The sequence below is a fragment of the Aethalodelphis obliquidens genome, unplaced genomic scaffold, assembly GCF_003676395.1.
Source record: "Aethalodelphis obliquidens isolate GAN/ISIS:26980383/991018 unplaced genomic scaffold, ASM367639v1 scaffold48, whole genome shotgun sequence".
Lineage (NCBI taxonomy): Eukaryota > Metazoa > Chordata > Mammalia > Artiodactyla > Delphinidae > Aethalodelphis > Aethalodelphis obliquidens.
This window is the reverse complement of record NW_020837992.1, coordinates 1,954,082-1,974,814: the sequence shown is the minus strand read 5'-3', so window position 1 is coordinate 1,974,814 and position 20,733 is coordinate 1,954,082. Positions and strand designations below refer to the sequence as shown.

Genomic DNA, 20,733 nt, shown 5'->3' with positions numbered 1-20,733 from the left:
AAAATATAAATATAAGCTGGGCCTACCCATGGGTTTCATGGGTCTTCAACTCAGCTGGAGAGGTGAGAGCTGGAGGGGAGGCAGGGCTGCCAGGAGCTGGGAGCCCTCAGACATGCCTGGAGCGAGAGCGAGGCATTCTTCCCGGCAGGAGTCAGGTACTGTTACTGGGTGCCGGCAGAATGAGGACAGAGTGGCAGGGGGATCTCTGTGTCTGTGACGTTGCTGGACTTATTGAGCTAGCTAATGGCTGGCTGGAACAGTGGGGCTCCTGTCCTAGGGGCGCCCAGCTTCTCTCCATCAGCCGTCAGGGGAGTGCGTTTCGTAGAGTTGGCACCTCTTTTATCCTTTTGTCAAGGGGAAGAACTGATGAAACGTGGAGGTAGTTAGGCCACTGGCACAGTACGTGGCACATATCGAGTGTTCAGTAAGTGTTTGTGGGATGAATAAATTCAAGAGGAGAAGAGAATAAAAAAGGCAACAATTTACCCCATGTTATCTCTCTCTCTGTAGATATGCTCATCTGTCCCACCAGCACACACATATACAACAGTGGCCACTGAAGGGGTTAAGCCATTATGTGGTTAATTGGTTACCGTCTATAACTCTTATAGCATCCAGCTCTCAGTACCGAAGAAGCCTGATACCAAAGCAGCAGCTTCCTCCCACCCATCATCCCGGAATCACCCACACGGTCAGACAACACAAGGTCAGGGGCACATGAGGAGAAGATTTGATGGCAGGAGGCTCTGGTGCCGGTTTGGTGAATCTGGGAGAGCTGCGAACCGTGGGGTTACGTGGAAGTCAGTCGGCATACTCCTTCCACATGGGAACAAAACCTGCAGAAACCAATCTGTGACCCTGTGGACATTTAATTCACACCATAGCGTGCAGCCCTGCAAGTACACACGACCAGCAAAGCATTAAGTACAGGAAAGGGGGAAATGAACACCGAGGGCTGCTGTGGCTGCCTTGACACACTGCAGCTGTGACTATAAAAAGGTTACAGCAATCCTTCAATTGTAGGATGTGGGCTAGCAGCCACAGAGTTGTTCCAAAGGAGGAGAAGCTACTGGGAAATGAGCCAAAGTTCAAAACTACAGGGAAGAACATCCTAAAGCAGAGGTAATAATCAGGCCGCCACTTGGCCGTTTACTATGGGCCGAGCGCTGGGGCTGAGCTCCATCTCCATCACCATCATCACGTTCGATCCTCTCGGCAAACTTGGTGGGTATTACTCCCATTTTCCACAGAGGAAACTGAGGCTCAGTGGAGTCAACAGACTTGCCGAGGTCACAAGCCAGTTCGATTTTGGACTGTGGACCGTCTGGTGTCAAAGCTTGTGTTCTAGCATCTGTTCTATATTGCCTCTCTCTTTAAAGATGGATACCCTACTTGTTCCTACTTCTGACAGTCAGCTTTGGGAAGAGTTTTTGTACTCAAACCAAAGAAAACCAAAATTCAAGGGCCAAAGACGTAAAGGAGAAAGATATTTTTGTCTTAATGAGCTGCTCTGGTGAAACTCTTCCGTGATGCTTTTCTCAAATATTGTTCTTACCATCTCAGCTGAGATTCTATCTCTCCTCAATGGCTATTAAATCAAGTCAGGCCCAAACTGGAAAAACAGAAGCTGGGCTGGACATTAAGAGGCTCCAAAGACATCTCAGCTGGATTGTTAAAGCCACAGGAAGCTTGAAGAGGAGGCAGGGTGACACATGGTATCATTAAGGGATGAGAAAGCTGGACCTAAAGGGGAGATCGTGAAAAAAATGTGGTCTTACATGAAAGGGACTTGCAGGAAAATTTACAAAGGGTAAATCCAGCTGGTGGTTTTGGGAGCCACTGCTCCCAAGGGAGGGTAGCTCATTTCTTTCCCTGGAGACGTAGACCCAGAAGGAGGGTCGGAGACAAAGGCGACTGATTACTCTATATGGTGGAAGATGACAGAGTCTTTTAGGGCATCATAGGATCCCGCCACCTTCTCAGAGGTGGGGATCCCAGCCTCTCCAGCTTGATGACGCTTCCCTGACTCTCCCATATCTTCAGGGCTGGACCTGATATCTGAGCATCTCAGAACCCAGATGCTAAAGCTCACGTCTGTGAGGATTGGGGAAGAGCTTCCCATGCAGGCCCATCTGACCTCTAGGCCAAGGGCAGTCCATCCTCTCCTGCCTCTCACAAGATGCGGTACAAGAGCAGGCTCATCAGTTTCCAGGGAAATCTGGTCAGCAGGGGGACGTCAGCAGACGCCTCTGCCTCAACCACCTTGGCTTTAAAGAGCCCATGAAAAATGCCTCAATTGTCTCCTACAAAAGTACGGGTCAAAATGGCTGAAAACCCGAGTTGCTCCCCCTCTGTCAAGTACTGTGTGTCAGCAGAAGAGAGTTCAATGAGTCAGATGTATCTGAAATCCACAAACAGCTTTTAGGGGCGGCTGGATCCTACCTTTAGCAACTTGTGATTCTCAGAACTGAGAACTCATGGGCCTGGATCCCTGGCATCTCACCACCTCTCTGGCTCTAGAAACGGCTGACAAAACAAGCCCAGAAGACAAGAAAAACTCTTTGTCTAGTAAATTTGATACCTTCTACTGCCAAGGAAATCTCTTCCATAAATCTAACCCAAATCCCTCATGCTGTAGTTGGAGGTTTTTCTTATCCAGTTCTCAGCATAGCTGAGAATCTGAAAAGCTTTCTGGAAAGCTAGTCTGCCCTAAAATTTCTCCCTCCATAATACTTTCTTCCCATAATTGTGCCTGCCTCTCTCCCCTAAGCTTCTCTTCAAGTTCTCCACGTCCCTCTTAATTTTAGAGGCAAAGAACAACTGTACTTGATATAGTCAACACTAAGCCTTTAACACCAATAATGGTAACATTTATTAATCATTGCTGTGTCTGACACCACACTAGGAACATAAGCACATTATCCTGTTTAAGCTTCACAACAAGCCTTCGGGGCAGGTAATACACCCATTTTGCAGATGAGGCGATTAAAGGTCTGACACACTAAATGACTTGCCCAAGGTCACTCAATGGTATGTCCTGGAGGCTGAGTTTAATTCAAGGCAGTCTGCCTCACAGCACACATCCTTATCTTCCTTTCTCCTTTCCTGGATGAATCCTAAGTGGCAAGTTACAATTTTTAGACCAGCTTCCCCCTGCTACTCAGCAGGTCAGGGGGCATCTGGCATGTGTTCAGAGGATACTAAACCACTATAGAGATCACTAGGACAAAGTATAGCCATGGGCTGGCCCTACTGTTACAAAAGCAGCATACTTCAAAGCCAAGTTCAGAGGTGTACTGGGTACTGTTCATCATACTGTGTCTCTCTGTCCAGCTCCCTGAACTCAGGAAGGACCTTATCTTCTTTCCTTTCTTTTCACTTTCTGTTTCTTTCTAGAAGCATTCGAGTTAGCTGTCCTTTGTTCAACATGTACCTCACTTTGGCTTTATACCCTTTCCAGCTGGGGTCATACTTGGTCAGCCCCACTCTACCTTGGATTGAGGAGATGAAGTCCATCTTCTTCTGAGCTCTTGTGAGTTTTGCTTGGTTTCATAGCCCTGGGTGATTCTTATAACTCCTTCTTATTCACTTACAATAATATCTACCACTGGTCACAAACTGGTTTAAATGGCTGGAATCGCTTAAACTTATAAAATTGATAAAGCAACTCTGTATGCATGTCCCCCTCAGTGGCTTGTCTTCTATAAAGCAAGGAGCTTGGACCAGATGGCCTCTAAGAGACCTTCTGGCTTTGAGAGACTCCAGCTTTAAGAATACTTCCATAACAGATTACCCGGAGTCCAACTGAGAAAAAGGCACATTCCACACCAATGCTCCGGGGCTCTTGACACAATGGTGGTTGGCCCCATTATTTTGAAAACAAACAATGCCCCGAATCCAACAAAGGTCCCCTGCTTCCTCGGGCAGTAAATCTCTTTGGCAGGATCTCAATGTGGCTCTGGTTGCCCGGTGCCAAGTTAAAGCCTTTGCCACTCTCGCTGGCTCTCACTCCCTCTTCCCACCCCCGAGTCCAGACACCGATCATTGTTTATATTAGCACATCACAATACAGACACTTCCTATCTATTTGAGCCCACAATGACCCCCCTGGGGACCTGCAGCCTCAGCTTCCCAGGCATAACTGATGATGGGAGCCAGTTGCCTCTCCAGAGCCAGCAAATGAGGATTCCTCTGGCTGCTCAAGGAAAACAAGACATTCTTGAGCCATGGTTGGGGGTAGCTCAGGTGTGGAAACAGCCAATTACTCTACTAATCAGCTTGAGCAACCAGTTGTGTGATGAGTTAGAAACAGGCCTCATGGAAATTATTCCATGACTTGCAAATGTGTGGGTGGACGGGCACTGGATTTGCATGCACTCCCACAGCAGGGAAGAGACCCAGGTGATAGATTGCAGTGGATGGTCCAACTTCTTTTATACTTACCTTGAAAGAGAACTCAGAGCTAGACTCTTCCTCCTATTTCCCAGATGGATTTTAAAGGGATATGGGACCTGTGAAATGGTACCCCCAGTAACTAAGGCTAGAGGCCAATGCAGGCAATTCACATCCAGACACTTAAGAGCTAGCTAAGCACACACTACAAAGCTTTCTGTGTTCTTTAAACCACCGATAGAGACGAGACCTCCCCTTTCCTCCTGCCTGTGGGAACTCCCTATCCTCAGGTATTCTCCATCCATCCACCACTGATTCCTAAGTTTCTACTGAACCCTCCAAGAAGCTCTTTTGAAGTCCTACCCTGGCTTGACCAACTTGTCCAGAACTCAGACTGGAGGCTGGCACATTCGAAGGGTTTGCACCTCCCCTCCCATGCTGGCCACCTTCCTCCCCGTGAGCAGCGCCCTAGAGGTGGCGCCTTGGTATCCTGACCTGGCCAACTGTCAGACTCGGTACCCAGCGTGAGTTAATGGCATGGTATCAGTCAAGTTAGGCAAACTGGGGTTAGGACCGGCAAGGTTACTCCGAAGGTTACCACGGCGACTCACCACTGTACATGTCAGGGTGGTTTCTTAAGGACGAGTCATTATAGGGGTGGTCTGCAATAAACAAAAGAGGGTGAGCAAACAGGGACCACGGAGAGGTCATGGAGGCATAAACGGGAGAGAACAACAGAAATGCAAAGCCACAAAACAACCAGGGAGCACCAGTGGTCTTTTGCAAAGGAAACACACAGCATATTTGGAAAGGAAATGGGCTTGGTGAAGAACAAGCAACACAAAACAGCCCCCGAAAGGGAAGAAAAGGTTAAATCCTGCAAAAGAAGGCAATAATGTTTCTTTTTTAATAAAGAAATTAGGCTTGACCTTTAATTGCTTGGTCCTACTATGTTTTCAAACAAATGAGATAAGAATTAGTGGTATCCCGCAGCAACTGGAACAACTCTTTCCCACCAAAATCCTCAGTTCCCAGGACTCTGGATCAGGCCAGCTCCTGGGGTCGCTGAAGAGAAAGGAGTGTTAGTGAGCCCTGGGGCAAGAGCAAAACCCTACCTGAGCAGAAGTTAACTTGCAAGGGGTGGGAGGTAAATGAGGGGACAAGACAGAGAGAAACAGATCATCGACAGAGTGGGACAGAGAGACCCTTGGCATTGTCCAGCAATCATGCGCTGACCAGCAACAAACACCCCCCAGCCTGTCCAGGTGGGCACCGCCCTGGTCTCCAAGATGTGTCTATTGGCAGAAAGCCCTCCTTCTGAGGAGGTGAGGAGTGGTCCAGGGAGGTGGGGACGGCCAGGCCGAGGTTCAGATTTTAGGATTAGAAAGGCAGCCTGGGACAGGGGAGAGAGTGTGAGCTGTGAGTTCTACACTTAGAACAGGGAAAGGCCTGCTGACTAAGACAGAGGTTCAGAGCTCTCTAGACTAGCTTGGGATGAAGCCATTCCTTAAGGAACAACATCAGTGGGCTCCAATGTTACGTAATTAAAACCTTTGGGCACTTCATCCTCAGTGAAAAAGGCATTCTGGAATAGGGCACCATCATGCCAACATCCTTAAGTAGATTTTCATTCTCCTATCACTGTCCCCTTCCAGCTACTGGGTTCAAGTTTTGACAGTACCAACAGGGGGTGGGGAGTGGAACAGCCGACTGGAAGCCAAGCAGACGGCCCTGAGAAGCCTGGACTGAGCCCAGCTGCCTGAGGGGGGAGAGGTGCTGCCAGAACATTTGCATATTTGAAGACAGATCAAATCCTGTTACCACTCATGCCAGGGAGGCAAGGCGAGCTCTTTTCTGGGACCCGCATTGCGCTGCATCGCAAATTTGCTTAACACCTGCTAGAAGGAGTTTCATTATTCAGAACCATCCTTTAAAATGGAGCGAGTTGTAAAAGACCTAGCCTGCGTTTGGGAAGTTGGCGTGGGTTTATCTGGAGCTAAAGGTGGGAACTGATCTGCAGTGGAAAGAAGAGACAGGGTGGCAAAGGGGCGGGAGGGGCAGCAACTGGCCTTGGGTGGTGACGTCCCCCTCCTGGGGAGGACAGGGCACACACAGGTGAAAGGGCCCTTGCTTCATGCTCCCAGTGCCACCAGGCGAAACAGAAGTGACCAAGCTCAGGATTGACCTCTCGGTTTGTGGATTCTGGAGCACATCTGAGAGATTTAGGGAGACTTTCTGACTCCTTTAAGAAGGTCCCTGAGACGACAGACATTAGAAGGAAGCAGGGTTAGCGCTCCACCGTCCGCCTCAGGGCCATCCCTCCTCCCTCACCACGGCTGCCTTTTGTCCCCAGGAGGCACCCGGTGCCTGTGTGGTGTGGACAAAGTGGGGCAGGCATCTCTTTGTTACTCCGACTTCACTGTTTGTCTTTGACTGCATCCCAAAACAAAATATTAAAATGACTTTATATTGCCCAGTATTTGGTATTAGATCCCTTTCTCTTCTTCCTTTAATGCAGGTAATAAAAACTGGGCTGTGATGAGATGTATTTCTTCCCCAATGGGCAGACTGTGAAAGAAAACCCTGGTGAGAACAGTCTTTGAAGCTGTCCCAACTTGCCTGTTTTGTCTCCCACCCCCAGACCTGGTTCTGAAGGTACAAGAAAAAGCTTGTGTCCTTTCCAGGCAGGAAAGCAGAGAGAGCACAACTGAGTTATTTTAAGCAACTGTGCCCAATTCTGGGCTGGCTCGGATGCCCAGAACTTGCTCCCAGCCAAAGCTGCCCTTGGGAGAACTCCAGGAAGCCGACAGGGTTCTGTTCCCATCACCCAGGGGGTTTCTCAGCATTTGGGGGAAAGCGATTTCAGTGGAGTAGGGGACCCAGAAATGAAGCAGAAACAAACATCCCTTACCTCCTCTGGTAGGGAAAAGGATGTTTCTGGAAAGTTCAACTTGTAAATGTTGTTGAAATCTCCAGCTGCTTAATTCCACAGAGGAAGGCTCTTCCCCACCTCTATCTCCCTGCTTCTACCCCGTGTAACAGTGAGGGCCTCTGCTCAGGACCGCAGATGGTCACCTGACTCAGTCCCCAAACAGCAGGCAGACTTCAAGGTGATGGCACTGAAGGCTATCCAGGGAGCATCTTGCTCTTTGTACTCCTGTCTCTCCCACTGCCCAAGGCTGCCTGCTCTGTCCTGGCTCCGGAGGCCCCTCTGAGGTCCTGGGCAGACCACACTGTCCTCCCCAGCTCAGCCAGCTGGCAGGCGATCGCCCCTGCACTGAGGCGACACCTCAGACAACCCAACTTTCCTCTCTGGGCCTGGGTCCGGAATAAGAAAACCAGGGGAACAGGTAGCAAGTGGATCGGAGCTGGGCGACCCTGCCAGGAACAAGGGGGGCTTGTCCCTGGGTTGCTGGCCATCGTGTTGGCTACCAGAGCACGGGCAACTCAGAGCAGTGTGTGGGGAGCTGTACAGGCAGGAGAGGGAGAATTAGACGAGGGTGAAACGGGGTTCAAAGAGAGAAAGATGAGAGGGGAAAAGAAGAGAAAGAAAGAGGGAGGCGAAACAGTGAAGAAGGAAGTGAAAAAGAAAAGGGAAGAACATGAAGAGAAAGGAAGAAAGAAAAGGACCACAACAGGAGAAGGGGAACGGAAGGGACGCTGCTTCTTGTGGGTCCCCCTCCGTGCTGCGGTGGAGACGGAGCGTGGGGCAGGGCTGACTCTCAGCACCAGGGGTTCCCATCACTAGCAGGAACTGGTGGGGAGAGAAGAGCCCACCTGTCCTGACCGAGGGGTGAGCTCACCCGCGCCTCTCCCCCACCGCCTGCGCCCACCCAGGAGGCGTCATCAACCACCCACCCACTTCCGGGGTGTGCTCCGGGAAGCCAGGGCTCAGCCTCTTTCCTTCGACCTGCGGAAACTGCCCGCGCCCACGTGGGGCCCTCTGCCTGGCCTCCCCCATGACCGCCTCTGCCCCTGGCATTGAAAACAACACTCAGAGCTGGGTCAGACAGACGAAGGTCTATGGGGGGCTTTTCTACAGAAGGCAAGTTACAAATCCATGGTGTAAACCAACACAGCCACTTTCAATGTCCTGAGCAGGCTGAGGACTTTGCAGCCAAAGCTCCAGGCCGGCTGGCACCTGGCAAAAAAAGTGTCTCTCTGACCTGACTGTCTTCTTTCTCTCCTGGTGGAGGGTCACAATGCTAAAATGGGTCAGGAAATGCTGATTCACTCTGATACCAGCCAAACAGAATCAGGGAATAAAACTGAAAACAAATAAAACTAAAAGATAAACCTGCAACTTTTAAACACAGAGACTCCACATGGTCCAGCATATACTTATTACAGAATCAAACACAATTCATTTTGCTGTACTCACTAATGTGGATATTCCATACTGTTGCTTTATTCTAGAAATAAAGATAACCAAACAAAGGCTAGAAATAATCAAGCTGGCTGCATGAGAGCGATGGTGGATGACCACCTACAGTAGTGCTTCTCAAATTGTGGTGTGTCCCTAAACACCTGGAGAACTAATGAAGACCAAAGAGGCCCCAGACTGCCGGGCAGGAGAGGGCTAGGCTTAGGTACGGGTGCCAAGTTTGCCAGGTGATTCTTTTTTTTTTTTTAAATTATTTATTTATTTATGGCTGTGTTGGGTCTTCGTTTCTGTGCGAGGGCTTTCTCTAGTTGCGGCAAGCGGGGGCGACTCTTAATCGCAGTGCGCGGGTCTCTCACTATCGCGGCCTCTGTTGTTGCGGAACACAGACTCCAGACGCGCAGGCTCAGTAATTGTGGCTCACGGGCCCAGTTGCTCCGCGGCATGTGGGATCTTCCCAGACCAGGGCTCGAACCCGTGTCCCCTGCGTTGGCAGGCAGATTCTCAACCACTGCGCCACCAGGGAAGCCCGCCAGGTGATTCTGATTCCACCAAAATTTGAGAAGCGCTGGTGTGGAGTAGGACCAAGTTTAACTCAAGGCTCCAGAATCAAGAGATGTGGCTGAACAGCAGCTAAAGTCACTCAGGCACAATGAGCTGCAAGGATTTCTAGGTCAAGATTGGGGACAAGGCTCTTCCCAGACCCAGGTGCCAGGGGCCGCTCGGGCTCAGCGGGCTGCTGCCCCCAGCCCCCAGCTCCCAGCCCCGGGCAGGGGCCTGCACTTACTGGTAAGGACTTTGAGGTTGAATGGGTTCTTCTGCTGGATGGTGTGGGTGAAGTGGAAGCGGGCATTGCAGCTGTAGTCCGTCTGCATGTCCTGCAGCATCACATTAGAGAAATACAGGTCTCCGTTATGGCCCTGGGAGACACGCTTGTCTTGGGTGATGGGCTCCATGGCTATAAGGAAGCAGAGGTACAGTGAGAGGTTAGCTGTAACGATAACAGTAATAAACATCATCATAGTTCTGGTAATTGAGCACCTACAGAGGGCCAGGTGGGGGCTGGGAGCTTGACATTATTTGATTTAATCCTTTCAACTCTGAGGCAGGGCTTATTCCCATTTTAAGGATAAGAAAGCAGAGGATTTAACATGATCTGGGTTGCAAAAGCAGTGAGAGGGGAGTAGGATTTCGATTCAGACCTGCCTGCCCACCATGCTCAGGCTCCGTGACCATGCTTTTCTATCTCCTATTCATGCCACAAAAGATCTGACTGGCTCCGAGGCCAGAGGGAGGAAACACAATCCTTCAGATTCTCCCCAAACTGGGAGTCAAGTTCACCTGTTTTATTTTTTAAACGTCTACTCATCCCCAAGAAAGAAAAAGCACCACCAATTATAATTGTAAGAGGTATACCAATCAATGATGCATACGAACAATTTTAGGACACCTTCCAATTTTAGAGATGTTAAAATATGAAAATGTGTGCTTTTTAGAATTAATGACATCATAGGAGTGGCTGAGAATGCTGACAACATAATCTACGTTTCTTTCAAGCACTGCATCTGTAAACTCAAATGATCAGGTTTCTAGGCTGTTAGGTTTAAAAAAGTATACTTAATAAGGCTGACTGCTCACAGGTATCTCATTCTCATCCCTGACGACTGTTTCTCAAGTCACCATTTCTCTTTTTTTTTCTCTTGAAAAGTGGTTCTATTTTATTTATTTATTTATTTTACAATGTTGTGCTATTTTCAGGTATACAGCAAAGTGATTCAGTTTATATATATATATATATATATATATAGTACTTTGTCAGATTCTTTTTCCATTATAGGTTATTATAAGGTATTGAATATAGTTCCCTGTGCTATACAGTAGGACCTTGTTGTTTATCAAGTCACCATTTCTTAAAGCATTTCTTAAAGGTTAATGATGCCAACTTTCCAATGATGGGCTGGTGAGCTTTTCAATTCATTTATCAAAGATTTACTGTAGGCATCAGGCACTGTGCTAGGCACTGCTGAAAGACAGAGAGATAAGAAAGACAGTTCCAGGCTTCCCTGGTGGCGCAGTGGTTGAGAGTCCGCCTGACGATGCAGGGGACACGGGTTTGTGCCCCGATCCGGGAAGATCCCACGTGCCGCGGTGCGGCTGGGCCTGTGAGCCATGGTCGCTGAGCCTGCACGTCCGGAGCCTGTGCTCCACAACGGGAGAGGCCACAACAGTGAGAGGCCCGTGTACCACAAAAAAAAAAAAAGAAAGACAGTTCCTACCCTCAAAGTACCTTCGGTCTAGTAGAAGAGACAGCAGATAAATGCAATGCAGTGTGGTGCGTGGGAAGCCCCAGATGAGAAGGGGATGAGCTGAGAGAAGGAGCACTCAGTCCATTCTGGGGCTTGAGCTGACACTTGAAGGCTGCATGACATTTACCAGGCAGAAGGGAAAGGACCTAAGTGGTTTCTAAGCAGCAGGAACAGTGTGTGCTAATGTTAAGAATCCACAGCCTGAGCAGGGGAGTGGGGGTGGGGAGAGGCCGGGGGTAGGGGGAGGGCTGGAGAGTCAGAGGGGACCACGTCAGGAGCTGCGTGCCAGGGAAAGGGGTCTGGACTTTATGGGAAGTGATGAGGAGGCAATGAAGGACTCTGAGCATGAATGAATCAGTTTTACATTTTTAGAAAGCCAGGGGAGGCCAGGTACAGATGATTACTCTAACCCAGGGAAAAGCCGACGGTGGCCTGTGCTGGGTAGATGCTAGAGAGGATGAAAAGAGGAGGGCCGTGAGATTTGCTCAGGAGGTAGCATGGACACAACTTGGTGTGATGGCGGGGGACGAGAGGACAGTCTGAACTGTCAGCTAACAAACCCACCCTCCAGGCTGCCGCCCACACACACTCACGGTGATGAGGCAAGGCAGGGACAATGACCGAGCCCAAAGCCATCCTCACCTCGCAAAACAGTTGAAAGCAGCCTCCTTAGGAAGCAGGCTAATAAGAATTCAGAGATGGGGACTTCCCTGGTGGTCCAGTGGCTAGGACTCCACACTCCCAGTGCAGGGGACCCAGGTTCGATCCCTGGTCAGGAAACTAGAGCCCACATGCCGCAACTAAGAGTTCGCATGCTGCAAGGAAGATCCCGCACGTGGCAAAGAAGATCCCACGTGCCGCAACTAAGACCCGGCGCAGCCAAATAAATATTAAAAAAAAAATTCAGGGATGGAGAGAATGATGGGTGACAGGGAGGAGTATCTATAGATTGATGAAAGGATGGATAGATAGGGAAGGAGGAGGGGAAGGAGGGGATGGGAGGTATTCAGGAAGGGAGGGAGGGAGGAAGGAAGCCAGGGTGATGCTCAGATAGATAGCAGTCTTCTATCCATCTTCATAATGCCCTCTCCCTTTATCTGACTGAAAACACAGGAATAAACATCGGTCCAGAGCAGTTAAGTGAGCCTCTGTCCAAAACTGAGCCAGGACAAGCTCTGAATGATGTACTCTGTCCCCGACTCCAAACATCCTGTCTCCCCATCACTCTTTTATCAGAAGTTTCATTCCTGAATCCCGCTTCTGTCCTACAAGAAGAGTGAATCGGAGTAAATCCAGCTGCACCAAAGACTGAAAGAGGAGGCTTGGTTTCAACCTGCCTTCAATTGGCCGACTGAAAATCAGTTTCTCCTCCGTCCCATTCCTTTTGCTCTTCCTCTTTTTAATCCTCACAAATATTACTGAGCACTTATTGTGTGTCTGGCCCTGTTCTAAGCACTTTGGATGTATTAACTCATTTATCCTTACAATAATTCTATTAGATAAGTACGATTACCAGCCCTATTTTTTCCAGAGGAGGAAACTGAGGCCCAGAGATGTTAAGCAGCTTGTTCAAGATCACACAGCTAATAGCAGCCAGGCTAAAAAGTGAGCCCTAGCAACCTCTCTCTGCAAAGCCGGGGTCCTCTGCCACATGGCCACCTTATATCTGCTTCTCACAAGTCAAGGTCGTCTAGCCTTGGGAAGACCCCTCCCCATTTAACACTCCCTAAGATTAAAAGAGAAATAAAACACCAGGCCCCCAAGACTTACAGCTGCTCATCCAGAAGATGACTGGGGACGGAAGTCCAGGTGGGGGGTTGCACTGGAGCGTCAAGGGAGCACCTTCTTGAACGACGACAGGGTCTAGGTTTTCCTTGGGCCACAGAGGAGATTCTAGGGAGAAACAGACAAAGGAGGATCCGATGAGAGTGGTGGCTGGGCTGGGGCAAGGAGCAGGGTTAGAGGCTGGCACGCAAGGAGGGCAAAGAGAGGAGGAAATGGGAGAACAAGGGAGGCATGAGAGAGGAACGGGGCCTGTGAATCCAAGCGAGGCGCAGCCCTGGAGAGGCGGGAGAGGCCTATTTCATGTGACTGGATGCACATCCTTAAAGCCTCTTCTCCTTCCCCGCCCTGCGCCCGGAGTGGCCAGTGAAGTTGTTCACGACCGTTTTGGAAACTTCTTTTCCAAGGAATCTTTTTGAGTTGGGGGAGGTGAACCCCTGCTCAGAGGCAGAAAAGCAAGCAGGACACGTGGGGCACCAAGGTACCTGCAGGACAAGGGTGGGGCAACCCTTCTGGAATGACCCTCCATGCCCTGCCCTCCACTGACCCAGGGCATCCTGGGCCTGCCCCATGCACTCACTGGACACCTGCAGGCGGATCCTATTGGACAGGGCCGTGCCAAACTTGTTGCGGGCAAAGCACTGGTATTCCCCCTCATACTCCTCTGGCCGCCCGCCACTGCGGAAGTCGATCACCAGGGTACCAGACCTCCTCCTCATCGACACCCGGGGGTCCTTGGCGATGTTGAAGAACCTACTGTTGCGAGTCCAGTGGAAGCTGTGGACAATGAAAGGGGTGGGTTGGAGGGGGGTGGGCAGGGACAGCGAAGAGCAGCAGGGTGGGCTCCAGGCTCTGAGCTCCAGGTCAGAATCTCAGGGCCCTAGACGCTGACTCAGGCCCATAACTGTTCCTCCAGACCAATGGGTCCCAGCCCTGGCTGAGCAGCAGGACCTGCTGGAATGCCTGATAAAATGTCAGGACCCGGGTCCCACCCAGGTGAACCCCTGGGGCAGGTCCCTGACATTAGTAGTTTTACCCAACCCAGGCTGGGAGTCATGGCTCTAAGTGACAGATACCAAGTAGCCCCTGGGGGCTGTGCTCTTTAGAGGAGTAGGCAGCAATTTTGAGTTTTTAAATCCAGAGTCAGCTGCGACTTCCACCCCCAAGCATTCCCAGCCTCCGACTAGGAATGCAAACCCAAATTCCTATTCCCTGTGACCGGAACACATCAGCGAGAGCCAGCCCTGTTCCTCCTGTGTCTTCTACTTGATAATCGAAATGGCCCGGGTTACCTATGCCACTGCATAGGTAAGAGATCTTGGATGCAGATTATAAAGATTAAAGATCCACTGATTATGAGGAGATCAGTGGATGCAGATTATAAAACGGTGGCTGTACATTTCGGGAGGAGCAATTTTGAAAGAAAGGGCAGCCTTAATAAGACTGAGCCCCGGGGTGGAGAGACTAGAACATCCCTGCTTCTCCTGGGGGGACATGTGTCTGCAGCTGCCCAGGACTTAAGTAAAAGAAGCAGGAGCCATAGCGGCTGCTCGGTGTCTCAGAGTCATTGTTCCTGTGAAGGACCGTGGAAGAAAGACCAAACCTCAGAAGCAAGGTCACCAGTGCCCTGCCTGACTTTTCAGGGTGACTCCTGCTTCTCCCGTCATGGGCAAGAGAGGCCCTGCTTGCTCCCGGGCTCACAGCTCTGGGCCAGACCATCTCAGGCACACCCGGGGAGGGAGGCAGAAGCAAGATGCCACACACCTGAGGCAGGCTCCACCCGCCTCATTTCTCCTGCTGACAGACATACTCTACATGGGGGCCTGTCACATCTGGGTCTGAATCCAGCATGAGGCTCCTGAAAGCTCCGGCCTGTGGATGCTGTTTTGAAGGTGGTGGACGCGTCCTGCATCCTTATCACCAACGCTTATCACTTGGTAGAAACGAACCTGGCCTGGGCAGTCAGAGGCCTGGGATCGGGTACTTCACATCTCTGTGCCTCCACTTTACGGCCTCTTCACCAGGACACGAGTCCTTCCCCAAACGGCAGTGAGGTGTTTGAACAGACAGTGTGAGGAACATCTCACACAGAGCCTGGCACAGCAGGCTTGCAACTCATGTCTGCTGACACCTCATGTGATCCTGATGTGCACACAAATAAGTAGAGACGAGCTCAGAATGAAAGGCTCAAGTTAGCCTTGAGAGGAACTTCCTATAACCTAAGCATGGGGTGGCTGCTGGGAACATAGGCAGTGGGAAGAATGTTTGACTCAAAGTCGGAAAACTTAATACCTAGTCCTGGCTTTTTGGTGTGAACTTAAGCCAGTTGAGTTTTCTGGCCCCCAGTGTCCTCATCAGCTAAATTTCCTGGCTATCCAAATTGTACCTTCTACCTTGTGGGTGCCTAATGGACATTTTTTGAATGGATACAGTTAATTTCTCAGCTGCTTCAACTATCATCAGACCCAGGGGGAAGGGGACGGTTTAAATGCCCTCTACACAGACCCCTTTCCCTCCACCCAGCTTGGATTTACCTGCCAGTACACTCACCTGGGGGCAGGGTTCCCTTTTGCTTCGCACTCAATCAAGATGTTATCGCGGGGATCCACGATGTGCTCCTTCACTGACTGCTTGGTGATGGTTGGGGGCTGGGACACTGCAACGGCACACACAGTGGGCAGTCAGGGCTGCAGGGACCTGCCCTTGGGGAGCGGCTGAAATTAAGAGCTTCAGGAGCCACACAGACAAGCAGGCAAGCGGGGGGTGAACAGCGCCCCATTCTAGAGACCCAGCTCCTTAAACGGGGCTGCAGGAAAGGGGGTGTGTGTCAAGGACTAAGTATAAGAAGAATCCCTTTAAGATCTCATAATATCTTTGTGAGAAACTGAAGGCCAGGCTTTTGTTTTACTCATTCTTGTACTCCAGTGCTTAGTACAATGCCTAGCGTACAACAGTTCTTGACAAATGTTTGTTGAATGAATAAAGGAGCCAAAAGCTGCTCGATTTCCAGAACCTAGCGGCCATTTCCAGAACCTTCTGAGCCCTGGAGGATCAACAGTTGGCCAAACTGTGGTGAGGCTGGAGCTGAAAGATGCTTCAGTCCCTAGAAGCCCTCCCAGGGACTTACTTGTCTGCAGCTAAAGAGCCAGCTCCTCTCATTCCCAGTCCCGGACTCCAAAGTTCTCCAGGGATCTCCGCCCTGGCCTTTTCCCGCCCCTCCTTGCTGCCCTCCTAACTCCCGGAGGCACAAGTGCAGACAGGCACCCAGGGGACTTACGCTCATTCTGAATGCTTGCTGTTAGTTCCCGATGGGTTAGCATTGTGAGGGGGGGAGAAAAGAAGACAATGGTTATCGGTTATCTGTGGTCGGACACGACTGATCGCCCAGGTGGCCTCACACCCCAGCATACAGGGAGAGGGCGAGGCAGGCCTGGGGAGGGCAGCGTGCGGGCTGTCTCCTCCCAGCTGCGGAACTCCGTGAATAGCCAAACGGGGGTGGGGACAGACCCGCAAGTGCTTCACGGAGAAGGTGATGCCTCCCCCAGGAGACCAGACTGTGCAGTTGAGCAGAATGACCACCTTCTGACCAAATGATGACGTCTCCAGGGATGTCTCCCATCAGGAGTGGCAATGTTGCTCAGAAGAGGCTGGGGTCCGAAGATGCAGCCTGTCATCTCCAGATGCCCCCGAGAAAAGCGGGTTCCTTAGCCAAGGGTGCAAGGGTGAGGCTGGGGGCACCAGGGAAGGAGTGGATCTGAACCACCGCTACAGGGGGAAGCCCAAGGGCCCAGCCAGGTCCACAGGCCTCACTCCTCCCTCTACACCTTCTTCTCTTTCACACCTGAAAGCACCTTCTCTCCTCATGGTCTCCTCCTTTGCCATCCTTTGGAAAACTCGAGGGACGGATGAATTATCGTCGTCTGCTCATGGCAGAAGTATATTGTTCTAGGGAAACTCTGCTTCTGAAAAACTCTGGGGATGAAGCAGAGCCCACCACTCCTTTCTGTGCTTTTTACAAAGAGGGTAAAGAGGCAGGTGGCACAAATTTTCCCCGGCGCTCACCTGAGATGTGCATGTGCTCATGTACAGGTGTGCGCATGTTTGGGGTTTGGGCTTCTCACACTTTGAGAAGCATGAGAATCACCTTGCAGGGGGGTCTGGTTAAAATGCAGGTTCTGACTCAGTAGGTCTGGGCGGGGTCTGAGCTTCTGCCTTTTTGACAAGCAGCCTGGTGATGGCGGTGCTGGTGGTCTGTGGACCACACTTTGAATAGCAAGGTTTCAGAGGTTTTAGAGGGTATACTCAGGCGGGGAGAAGGGCTTGGTTAAAATTTGTCTGCAGAAAAGAGAACATGTGTTGCTATAACTTTTTCCCTTACAATTATACAATATATATATTACATGATTATATTTCTGTATGCCATTCTTATTTCATGCTGGTGGGGATGTCAGACACTGCCGGTGTTGTGAGCTGACCTTTTCCGAGTGATCGCTTCCTGGGGGAAGGCTGAGCACGGTGACCTCAAAGCTTTCTGACTTGACCGCAGTGAGCTATGCAAGGGGAGTTTAGGGGCTCAGAGAGGGGGCGGCCTGGAGAAGGCAGAGTTAAGACGGGACTAAGAGATGCAACAGGAGCCACAGGAGAGAGAAGGGAGACAGAGAGGGGAGACGGAGGGTAGCAGGGATGAGGGCCCTGCTACACGTGCTATCAGGAAGTGAAAGTGTTGAGAGTAAGGCTTATGGAGAGGTTCAAAACAATTCTTTCACTGGGCCAGGGTTGTGTGGCCTGTTCGGGCACTGAAGAGAAATTTTATCTGCTTTACCATGTGCCTGGGGCAGCCCTGGCAGGAAACAAAAAGGAAAAGAAAAGTCCAGGGGAACAGCAGAAATCTGTGGTTTCTGAACACAGGCTCTGTGGAGCGCCCCACTGCAGCATCTTCACCCTCTATGATTTCCCTGCCACGGCCCAAGAAAGGTAATTCTGGAAAATCAGTGGGGCTGGGCAGGGAGGGGGAGCTGGGGGTAAGGGACCATTGTCCGGAGCAGCAGGGCTGACACCTGACCTACTCCTTTGACAACCAGCCCAGACCCCTGGGTTCTTCAACTCCAGACCCAGTTGACGTCTCTTGGGTCCTCCTATCCATTTGAGGACTCTGGCCTCACCCTGGATGGAAAGCCTGACAAAGGATCTGCTTTGCCCACATGGGCTTCCAGCTTCTTTTATATAAAGGCCAGTTCAATGGAAACAGCCCTAGACGTTGCCCAGGGAATCTCAGGTTCTTGGAAGGGAAGTCACTCAGTTAAGGTCACATAGGAAGTTTGCTGCAGAATAGGAATGAGAATCAGCTCTCCCACTGCTGGTCGAGAGCTCTTTTTGCAAATCCATCCTTGGCCGGAGAGATGAGCTAGTCTGGTAGGGTCTTGGCACTCTGTTCTCGACACTTTGGACAGAGCTTGGGGGAGGGGAGACGCTCAGGATGCTGTCCCCAGCCCCACACTGAAGTCAGGCCGGGGGCCTCCTGAGAAACTACTTGCCTAAAGAGGTAATGACATCTGCAGCCACCATGGTGCTACCAAGGGGTTTATTACAGGGACACAATCAACCCAGAGGACATGCCGCCACAGGGAGAAGACAGCGAGGACAGCCTTCCTAGGGACAAAGGCGACCCATCTAGTCCCGGGAACGCCCCTGCCCCCCGTGTCACACCACTTGCCCTCTCTCCTTCTATGGAAGTTGCTGGATGATGATGTCAAGTGGAGAATGAATTTGCTCTTTTGACTTCCAAGGGGGAGGAAAAGTCTTCCAATGGTCTCTGCAGGGGGTGAGGCAGATGCCTGCCCAGTCTGCAAGGTTTCTTTATTCATGAACCACTTTTCTTTCCCTGGCTCTGATATCTACCACCAAAGCAGTCATCCCTTGGAGAATGGAGTGTGTGTGTATGTGTGTGTGCTTTGCTGAGGTGTCCTGCAGCCTCACTGCCCGGGATGACAGTGAGGAGGAAGTGTTTCTCCTACCCCAGGGCCCTCCTCTGTGGGTTCCTAGGAGAAAAATGCTGAGTTCTTTGATGTGGGGAGGGAGACGGAGGGGCAAGCTGCCAGCAGACTCACTTTTCTGGCAAAATCACTCCGGTGGATGGGGCAACCCTTTGCTTTTTCCAAAGGTCATGCTGTTCTGCTCGGGGTGGTGAGTTGGGGTACATGTGACTCGGCTGGCAGAGCAGTGGGAACGGGAGGCCGAGTGTTCAATGAAGGATTGTGCCTCGGCCCGGGGGTCCGTTCCAGGAAGGCTGCAGCACCCAAGCTCCCCAGGGCAGAAGCAGCGCCCTGGTCCTTAAGGCACAGACGACGCCCTCGCAAAGGGGAAGCGAGTGGAGGGCACGCCGGGCCGGGGAGCCTCTGGCCTGAGCCCCTCAGTCCCTTCCAGCCAACACACAGAGAAAGTTACGAGTGCCTGATCTGAGGTGGTTCCCGTTGGCTATTGTGAGCAATGCTGCATGAACATGGGGGTGCAGATACCTCTCCTGCCTTTTGCAACAACATGGATGGACCCTGAGGTCATTATGCTAAGTGTAAATAAGTCAGAGAAAGACAAATACTGTGTGTTCTCACTTATATGTAGAATCTAAAAAAGTCAAACTGAAAGAAATAGGGAGTAGGATGGTGGTTGCCAGGGGCCGGGGGTGGGGCAAGTAGGGGGATGCTGGCCAAGGGGCACAAACTTTCAGCTACAAGATGGATAAGTTCTGAGGATCTCATGTACAGCATGGCAACGATAATTAACTGTACTGTACTATATACTTGTAAATTGTTATGAGAGATCTTCAAAGTTATCACCACACACACAAAAAGGTAACTATGTGAGGAGACGGATGTGTTAACTCACCCTATTCTGGTGACCATTTCCTACTGTGTATGTGCATCAAATCATCGAGTTGTACACCTTAAATTGACATATATGTCAATAATATCTCAATAAAGCTGGGGGTGGAGGGGAGAAAGCCCGATCTTTCCCCAGCCCATTCCACTGGGGCTCAGCCCAGGGTGAGATGGAAGGATGGGCTCAGATAATCTGGGGGGCGTCTATCCTGGGCCCAGGGGGAGGGAAAGTCCTGGCTGAAGAGGACTTCTTCCCATGGCAACTGGGTATTCTCTGAAGGGCTTGCCTCACTCTTGCCTTGCATTCAGCTTTTGTAGACTCAGTCTGGAGACGTCGCCACGGCCACTGTGCCTGCAGCAACCAGGGAGGCACAAGTATGTATGAGGCAGGCTCCAGCAGCTGCGGCAGGAGTGCACAGCCCAGGGCACTGGGAGTGGCTTTGCAGAAGGACTCACCTCTTCATTCAGAGGAACACTGGCCCCGCCACTATGAGCAGGAGAAAACAGCTTTGTTTCTCTGCTCCTCAGATTTCTAACCTGTCAGCTAAGGATAATACCTACTTCATGGATTCGCTGTGACAATCATGGGAGATGATGCCTGGAGAGCTCTTAGCTCTCTATTAAGCACACAGCAGCTGCTACTCCAGGGAGAATAATGGGGGCTCCAAGAGGAGCTAAAAGGGGGCAGATTACCAGAGGTAGGGGTGCGGCATGTTGTGCCAGACTGGGGATCCAAGAGGCCTGGGTTCTTTCCATGAGTCCATCACTCGTTTGCTGTGTGACCTTGAGCAAGTAGGGACCTGAGTTCTCGTGAACACATGGGAAGGGGTCCTGCAGACCCTCCTCAGGGTCCTGGCAGCTCTCTGGCCCACAGGTGGTGCTCTGGAGAGACTGATTGCGGGGGGGTCCTGCCCGTGGCACAGCTGAGCTTTAGGACTCCAGATTCCTAACACAGACATCAAAGCCATCTGTTTACAGGTTCACCTTGCAGGAACCC

At 51.0% G+C, this 20,733-nt stretch overlaps 1 protein-coding gene across 6 annotated transcripts in view; it reads right to left on the bottom strand.

The window, feature by feature from the left end:
- The window catches only part of NFASC (neurofascin), a 191,578-nt gene that overhangs the window by 55,260 nt on the left and 115,585 nt on the right, over positions 1-20,733 (bottom strand). For all 6 annotated transcript variants that reach the window (XM_027082734.1, XM_027082729.1, XM_027082731.1 and 3 more), the window contains exons 4-7: positions 15,412-15,517; positions 13,442-13,638; positions 12,850-12,972; positions 9,561-9,731 (exon numbers count right to left, since the gene is read on the bottom strand). In XM_027082734.1, coding sequence (XP_026938535.1) covers positions 9,561-9,731; positions 12,850-12,972; positions 13,442-13,638; positions 15,412-15,517 — 597 coding nt within the window. The remainder of the gene's footprint in view (positions 1-9,560; positions 9,732-12,849; positions 12,973-13,441; positions 13,639-15,411; positions 15,518-20,733) is intronic.